This window comes from Nerophis lumbriciformis, linkage group LG03, assembly GCF_033978685.3.
Source record: "Nerophis lumbriciformis linkage group LG03, RoL_Nlum_v2.1, whole genome shotgun sequence".
Lineage (NCBI taxonomy): Eukaryota > Metazoa > Chordata > Actinopteri > Syngnathiformes > Syngnathidae > Nerophis > Nerophis lumbriciformis.
Window position 1 is genome coordinate 61,475,001 of NC_084550.2, and position 8,994 is coordinate 61,483,994.

At 40.7% G+C, this 8,994-nt stretch overlaps 1 protein-coding gene across 1 annotated transcript in view; it reads left to right on the forward strand.

Annotated features, from left to right (window-relative positions):
* The window catches only part of hgh1 (HGH1 homolog (S. cerevisiae)), a 23,597-nt gene extending 14,807 nt beyond the window's left edge, over positions 1 to 8,790 (forward strand). Inside the window, exons 6-10 of the mRNA XM_061940455.2 lie at positions 42 to 142; positions 2,388 to 2,486; positions 2,548 to 2,639; positions 2,705 to 2,827; positions 7,564 to 8,790. Of these exons, the coding sequence (XP_061796439.2) occupies positions 42 to 142; positions 2,388 to 2,486; positions 2,548 to 2,639; positions 2,705 to 2,827; positions 7,564 to 7,704 (556 nt within the window). The 3' untranslated portion in view covers positions 7,705 to 8,790. The remainder of the gene's footprint in view (positions 1 to 41; positions 143 to 2,387; positions 2,487 to 2,547; positions 2,640 to 2,704; positions 2,828 to 7,563) is intronic.
* Positions 8,791 to 8,994: the final 204 nt, after the last annotated feature.

An 8,994-nucleotide genomic window follows, 5' to 3' on the forward strand; every position in this document is an offset into this window, starting at 1 on the left:
TGTCTACAACACCTTTACACCACATCCCTGGTGTGTTGCAGGTGTGTCATCCAGCGGTTGTTGCCCTTCACACAGTTCCAGGAGTCAGTGGTGAGGAGGGGCGGAGTCATCGGTGTCCTGCGCAACTGCTGCTTTGACCACGGTAAAACACCCAATGCTCGTGTCTTTGCTTCTGGAGGAAGTTATCAGTTTTTGTTAGAGATGTCCGATAATATCGGCCGATAAATGCTTAAAGGGGAACATTATCACCAGACCTATGTAAGCGTCAATATATACCTTGATGTTGCAGAAAAAAGACCATATATTTTTTTAATCGATTTCCGAACTCTAAATGGGTGCATTTTGGCGAATTAAACGCCTTTTTATTATTCGCTCTCGGAGCGATGACAACGTGACGTCACATCGGGAAGCAATCCGCCATTTTCTCAAACACCGAGTCAAATCAGCTCTGTTATGTTCCGTTTTTTCGACTGTTTTCCGTACCTTGGAGACATCATGCCTCGTCGGTGTGTTGTCAGAGGGTGTAACAACACGAACAGGGACGGATTCAAGTTGCACCAGTGGCCCAAAGATGCGAAAGTGGCAAGAAATTGGACGTTTGTTCCGCACACTTTACCGACGAAAGCTATGCTACGACAGAGATGGCAAGAATGTGTGGATATCCTGCGACACTCAAAGCAGATGCATTTCCAACGATAAAGTCAAAGAAATCTGCCGCCAGACCCCCAGGAAAAGAGAGCGGATGAGGGTATGTCTCCAGAATATATTAATTGATGAAAATTGGGCTGTCTGCACTCTCAAAGTGCATGTTGTTGCCAAATGTATTTCATATGCTGTAAACCTAGTTCATAGTTGTTAGTTTCCTTTAATGCCAAACAAACACATACCAATCGTTGGTTAGAAGGCGATCGCCGAATTCGTCCTCGCTTTCTCCCGTGTCGCTGGCTGTCGTGTCGGTTTCGCTTGCATACGGTTCAAACCGATATAGCTCAATAGCTTCAGTTTCTTCTTCAATTTCGTTTTCGCTACCTGCCTCCACACTACAACCATCTGTTTCAATACATGCGTAATCTGTTGAATCGCTTAAGCCGCTGAAATCCGAGTCTGAATCCGAGCTAATGTCGCTATAGCTTGCTGTTCTATCCGCCATGTTTGTTTGTGTCGGCATCACTATGTGACGTCACAGGAAAATGGACGGGTGTATATAACGATGGTTAAAATTTAGGCACTTTGAAGCTTTTTTTAGGGATATTGCATGATGGGTAAAATTTTGAAAAAAACTTCGAAAAATAAAATAAGCCACTGGGAACTGATTGTTAATGGTTTTAACCCTTCTGAAATTGTGATAATGTTCCCCTTTAAAAATGTAATATCGGAAATTATCGGTATTGGTTTCAAAAAGTAAAATTAATGACTTTTTAAAAACGCCGCTGTACGGAGCGGTACACGGACGTAGGGAGCAGTACAGGGACGTAGGGAGCAGTACAGAGCAGTTGCGTCTCCCAGTCAGCAGCCCCTATCCTCTCCACTCTCCCACACAACACAGGAGTTGACGACTGCAGCATGAGAGGTTTACTGGAGACGCTTGATGACCTCATCAACACAAATTTATTCTACAGTAGTGATGACTATAATGAGCTCATAAATACAGTAAACACAGAACTAAACATAGTAAAAAAAAAATGTATGGACACAAATAAATAATCTTTGCATATAAATAAAACTAATATAGTGATGTTTGGAAATCGCAACATAACGTCTGAACAGAAAATAAGTATTGATGGTACCCAAATTGAAATCGTAAATGAGAATACATTTTTGGGAGTAATAATTGATAGTAAACTATCATGAAAACCTCATGTCAGACACATTAAAACAAAAAGCTACAAAAGCCTCAATTGTAAACAAAGCAAAACTATACCTCCATGAGCTTCAAGCACACCTGTGGCGTGCAAACCATTTCAGGTGATACCTCTTGGAGCTCATGGAGAGAATGCCAAGAATTGTGCGAAAAAGTCATCAGAGCAAACGGTGGCTATTTTGAAGAAACTAGAATATAAAACATGTTTTCAGTTACTTCACCTTTTTTTGTTAAGTACATAACTCCACATGTGTTCATGCATAGTTTTGATGTGACAATCTGCAATGTAAATAGTCATGAAAATAAAGAAAACACATTGAATGAGAAGGTGTGTCCAAACCTTTGGCCTGTACTGTATATGTCATCCAAAAGAACTTGGGATTGACCAGTGTGTTCATAAGACTGGTCGCGCGCAACAAGTTGCATAGAAAAGGCAATAAAAAGCATTAAATTAGATTTGCTGACACCTGCAGAAACCCTGTATCATCAATACATGTGACCCCGTATCTTCTTTGTAACCTCCCAGCCAATCACGAGTGGTTGCTAAGCGACGCAGTGGACATCCTGCCCTTCCTGCTGCTGCCACTGGCTGGTCCAGAGGAGCTGAGCGAGGAAGAAAACGAGGGTGGGTGGGTTTTTTTTATGCGCTGTTGAGACTAGAACTTGACGATGACGATATTGTGCAGGCCTGCCGGTCGACCTCCAGTATCTCCCAGAGGACAAGAAGAGAGAAGACGACGCCGACATCAGGAAGATGCTGCTGGAGACTCTGTTGCTGGTAGGAAGCCAACACGCCAGCGCCTACCAGGCCGGTGATCTAAGCGCTGTCGTGTCACGTTGCAGCTGACGGCGACCAAGGCTGGCCGGCAGACTCTAAAAGACAAAAACGTCTATCCCATCATGAGGGAGTTCCACTGCTGGGAGACGGACGTTAAGGTCACGGTCGCCTGTGAAAAACTGGTCCAGGTAGGAAGAAGGCCCTACAGCAGGGATGTCAAACTGGTTTTCATTGAGGGCCATCGGAGGGCCGCTTGTAACAGCGAATAATTTATGAATTTGCCTCTGGATTTCATTATTGTGTGACTGCTCCAAAGTATTCACACGCATGGTTTTCTTCACCAAAATTCATCTAATTATTATTCAGTTTCTTCTTCTCCAGATTTTGGCGCGCTCTACCTTCCACGTTTTTCACCCGAACTGTTCAGCCTATTCGGGAATCGCGGGCTTTTCCTTGACAATTTCCAAAAATTCCCAGATTTCCCAGAATTCCAGGTTTTCCGGGACATTTTTCCCATTCAAAATGAATTGGCCATTTTTCTAACTTTCACCATTTCCACATTTTTCAACCTGTTCAAACTATTCCACCTTCAACACATTCCACCATTCTGGAAATTCAAACTTCCCTTTTTCCAAGTTAAAAAACAATTCCAGAATTTTCCAGAATTCCTGGTTTTCCAAAGCCCTATTTCCACCCTTTTTTTCTGGTGACTACTCCTTCCACATTTTTCGAGGCATTTCAACCGTTCCACCGTCAAAACATTCCTCTTAATCAGGACAAAAAAAACGAAGTTGTTTTTTGAACTGGAAAAATTCCCGGTTTTCCCGAAATTCCAGGAATTCCGTAATACCATATCTCAATTCAACATGTATACCACTTCAACTTTTCTCCACCGATTTGAAAAATTCCAACACCAACCATTTCAAATCATTCACAACATTCAAGTTTTTACCATTTTCAAAAAAATGTCCCGCCTTTCCCTAAATTCCCAAATTTTTGGGAAATTCCCATTGAAATCAATGGGACATTCTTCAAAGTTCCACGACTCCCACATTTTTCATCTGATTCAAACTGTTCCAACTTCAAACGGTTCAGCCTAGTTTGGAATCGCAGGCTTTCCCTTGACAATTTCCAAAAATTCCCAGAATTCCGGGTTTTCCGGGACATTTTTCCCATTAAAAATGAATTGGCCATTTTTCTAACTTTCACCATTTCCACATTTTTCAACCTGTTCAAACCATTCTACCATTCTGGAAATTCAAACTTCCCTTTTTCCAAGTTAAATTTTTTTTCCCAGAATTCCTGGTTTTCCAAAGCCCTATTTCCACCTTTTTTCTGGCGACTACTCCTTCCACATTTTTCAAGGCATTTCAACCGTTCCACCGTCAAAACCCATCCATCCATCCATTTTCTACCGCTTATTCCCTTTTGTGGTCGCGGGGGGCGCTGGAGCCTATCTCAGCTACAATCGGGCGGAAGGCGGGGTACACCCTGGACAAGTCGCCACCTCATCGCAGGGCCAACACAGATAGACAGACAACATTCACACTCACATCCACACACTAGGGCCAATTTAGTGTTGCCAATCAACCTATCCCCAGGTGCATGTCTTTGGAGGTGGGAGGAAGCCGGAGTACCCGGAGGAAACCCACGCAGTCACGGGGAGAACATGCAAACTCCACACAGAAAGATCCCGAGCCCGGGATTGAACCCAAGACTACTCAGGACCTTCGTATTGTGAGGCAGATGCACTAACCCCTCTCCCACCGTGAAGCCCACCGTCAAAACATTCCTTTAAATTAGGACAAAAAACAAAGATGTTTTTTGAACTGGAAAAGTTCCCGGTTTTCCCGAAATTCCAGGAATTCCGTAATACCATTTCTCAGTTCAACATGTTACCACTTCAACTTTTCTCCACCGATTTGAAAAATTCCAACACCAACCATTTCAACTCATTCAGAACATTCAAGTTTTTACCATTTTCAAAAAATGTCCCGCTTTTCCCGAAATTCCCCAATTTTTGGGAAATTCCCATTGAAATCAATGGGATATTTTTCAAAGTTCCACAACTCCCACATTTTTCATCTGATTCAAACTGTTCCAACTTCAAAATATTCAGCCTGTTTGGGAATTGTGTGCTCCACTGCAACAATTGTAAAGAAATTCCAGGATTTCAATTCAACTTCAGCATTGGAGCATTCACACGCAATTCCTTCAGGAATTGCCTCATCTAGTTATATAAATTGTTTTAATTAGACTGTCGATTTTGCAGTAAAAACTTTACATTGACAAAATTTTACTGTAAAATTGTAGCTGAGATAGGCTCCAGCACCCCCGCGACCCCGAACGGGACAAGCGGTAGAAAAATGGAAGGATGGATATAGTGTTTTTAATTTTTTTTTTACAATTTTATGGTAAATGGGGGAAAAAAGTACCACTGTTTTTTGGTTGTTGTTTTTTTAACGGAAAACACTGGCAGCTTACTTGCCAGAATATTTGTGTTAAATTTATGTTAAAAAATACATTTTTTGAAAACCAGTAATTATAATCTGCAAATAATGTGCCGTTGAGTGTCTGTACTGTCTAGAGCTCGGCACGGTAACCGTGTAATACTCTTCCATATCAGTAGGTGGCAGCAGGTAGCTAATTGCTTTGTAGATGTCGGGAACATGGTTTGTCGTGATAAAAATATGCAGACAACAGCGGGAGGCAGTGTGCAGGTAAAAAGGTGTCTAATGCTTACCGTATTTTTCGGACTATAAGTCGCTCCGGAGTATAAGTTGCACCGGCCGAAAATGCATAATAAAGAAGGAAAAAAACATATATAAGTCGCACTGGAGTATAAGTCGCATTTTTTGGGGAAATGTATTTGATAAAACCCAACACCAAGAATAGACATTTAGACTTAGACTTCCTTTTATTGTCATTCAAATTTGTACTTTACAGTACAGATAAGAACGAAATTTCATTTCATTAGCTCATGGTAGTGCAGGATAAAAAAGCAATAAGGTGCATATATAAATAAATAAATAGATTACTGTACAGATAAATATATTGCACTTTTTCACATGCGTCCACGTTTATGGATGTATGTTATATTGTCTTTTTTATTCCAGCGAGTTAATCCATTTTGGGGGGACTTGAGGGGATTTTTTATGATGCGTTCAAGAGTCTTATGGCCTGAGGGAAGAAGCTGTTACAGAACCCGGAGGTTCTGCTTCGGAGGCTGCGGAACCTCTTTGAAAGGCAATTTAAAATAAATAAAGAATAGTGAACAGGCTGAATAAGTGTACGTTATATGAGGCATAAATAACCAACTGGTATGTTAACGTAACATATTATGGTAAGAGTCATTCAAATAACTATAACATATAGAACATGCTATACGTTTACCAAACAATCTGTCACTCCTAATCGCTAAATCCCATGAAATCTTATACGTCTAGTCCAGGGGTCGGCAACCCGCGGCTCTAGAGCCGCATGCGGCTCTTTAGCGCCGCCCTAGTGGCTCTCTGGAGCTTTTTAAAAAATTTATGAAAAATGGAAAAAGATGAGGGGAAAAAAATCTATTTTTTGTTTTAATATGGTTTCTGTAGGAGGACAAACATGACACAAGCCTCCCTAATTGTTATAAAGCACACTGTTTATATTAAACATGCTTCACTGATTCGAGTATTTGGCGAGCGCCGTTTTGTCCTACTAATTTTGGCGGTCCTTGAACTCACCGTAGTTTGTTTACATGTATAACTTTCTAGGACGTGTTTTATGCCACTTCTTTTTCTGTCTCATTTTGTCCGCCAAACTTTCCACAGAGGTGAGTTTTGTTGATGTTATTGACTTGTGTGGAGTGCTAATCAGGCATATTTGGTCACTGCATGACTGCAAGCTAATCGATGCTAACATGCTATTTAGGCTAGCTATATGTACATATTGCATCATAATGCCTCATTTGTAGCTATATTTGAGGTCATTTAGTTTCCTTTAAGTCCTCTTAATTCAATTTATATCTCATGACACACTATCTGTATGTAATATGGCTTTTAATTTTTTGCGGCTCCAGACAGATTTATTTTTGTATTTTTGGTCCAATATGGCTCTTTCAACATTTTGGGTTGCCGACCCCTGGTCTAGTCTCTTACGTGAATGAGCTGAATAATAATATTTGATATTTTACGCTAATGTGTTAATAATTTCACACATAAGTCGCTCCTGAGTATAAGTTGCACCCCCGGCCAAACTATGAAAAAAAACTGCGACTTATAGTCCGAAAAATACGGTAAACCAAAAATAACAAAAGGTGAGTGCCCCTAAGAAAAGGAATTAAAGCTTAGGTAAGGCTATGCAAAACGAAATTAAAACTAAACTGGCTGCAAAGTAAACAAAAACAGAATGCTGGACGACAGCAAAGACTTACAGCGCGTGGAGCAGACATGACAATCAACAATGTCCCCACTAAGAAGGATAAAAACAACTGAAATATTCTTGATTGCGAAAACAAAGCAGGTGCGGGGAATAGCGTTTAAGGAAGACATGAAACTGTTCCAGGAAAATACCAAAAAAAAGTGAAAAAGCCACCAAAATAGGAGCGCAAGACAAGAAGTAAAACACTACACACAGGAAAACAGCAGAAAAGTCCAAATAAGTCGGGGTGTGATGTGACAGGTGGTGACAGTACACCTACTTTGAGACAAGAGCTATAGTCATGCATGCTTGGTTATGGTTTAAAGTCATATCCAACAATTGCGACAACAACTTTTTACTGTCAATATCGGCTGCTGAGTTTAATTTATTTTTTAACATTTTCTGCATTTTTCAATGAATAAAATGTGCCTTGGCTCAAAAAAGGTTGAAAAACACTGGACTAAATAACGGCAACACCTAATGAGCCTTTTGTACCTCAGAGTGCCTGTCCTCCTCCATGCAGGTGCTGATAGGTGACGAGCCCGAGGAGGGCATGGAGAACCTGATGGAGGTGGAGATTCCCGACCACGTGGAGGAGAAGCTGAAGGAAGCTGACGCCAAGGAGCAGCATGAGCTGGAGGGCGAGGAGGAGACGAAGACGTGAGGAGGAGAAGACGACACCCAGTTAGGACTGAAGCAGGACGTCGTCTCATATTCCGATCCACAACTGCGGCTTCATTTAGACCAGAGGTGTCAAACTCAGGGGCCGCATGGAGGAGAATCTATTCCCAGGTGGGCCGGACTGGTAAAATCATGGCATGATAACTTAAAAACAAAGACGGCTAAAGACTGTTTTCTTTGTTTTACTTTGGCCAAAAATAGAACAACCACATTCTGAAAATTCACAAATAATCCCTTTGCCAAAATAATGATAATAATAATAATAGATTTTATTTGTAAAAAGCACTTTATATTGAGTGAACAATCTCAAAGTGCTACAGTATATTAAAAAATAAAAATAAAATAAAAACTAGAACAGCCAAATAGCTATAACTAGTATGCATACATCTAAAAAAAGGTTTTTAAAAAAAAAAAAAGAAGGGCTTTTAAGCCTTTTTTAAAAGCATCCACAGTCTGTGGTGCCCTCAGGTGGTCAGGGAGAGCGTTCCACTGACTGGGATCCCGCCGCTTCAAATTCTGAGGGAAAAAAAAATGTGTGCGGTTTGAAAAACACAACGGACTTCGTCTCAGTGTATCTACAAAGCCAATAAACATGAAGTCACAGCCTATCTGGGATTGAACAAAATGAATAACAAACTTCTAGGTGTGGAATACCTCATTCACTTTTCTCATTTTTGACAGGGGCAATGAGGGTGTCAAAGAACAATGCCTTCCAAGCAAAAAAAGACCTAAAACTGCAGGTTTTGCGTTTAATTTGTTCGAAGGGAGGAGCCAAAGCGACGCGTTACCTTAGCAATATGCGCTTTACTGCGTACCTCTTGCTTGGCCCCGGTATCAAGCGTTTGCTTGCCCAACAGAGTTGTTATTGCGACACCCGGTGGACACATTTAGATCAGAAGTTTCATTTCATTAGACAATTTCAGCTCACTTTTATACTTGGCAAACTCATCTCGCGGGCTGCACGTTTGACACCCCTGACTTAGACAGTTAGGCTCTGACAGGTTTTTTTTTATTTTTTTATTAATCAATCCAACAAATTAATACACCATAATACCATAATGGTCCAATTCCAATTGGCAACATTCAGAATAGCAATCAACAGAGCAATTGAGAGGACACACAACACATGACACAAAACGATCCAAAAGTAGGCAAAACAAAATTAATATCAAAAACAGTATCAAAATTAATAATATCAAAAACAGTATCAAAATTAATAAGAATTCCAACATAGTGATTAGGAATCCCTCATTGACATTATCATCACAGCCAT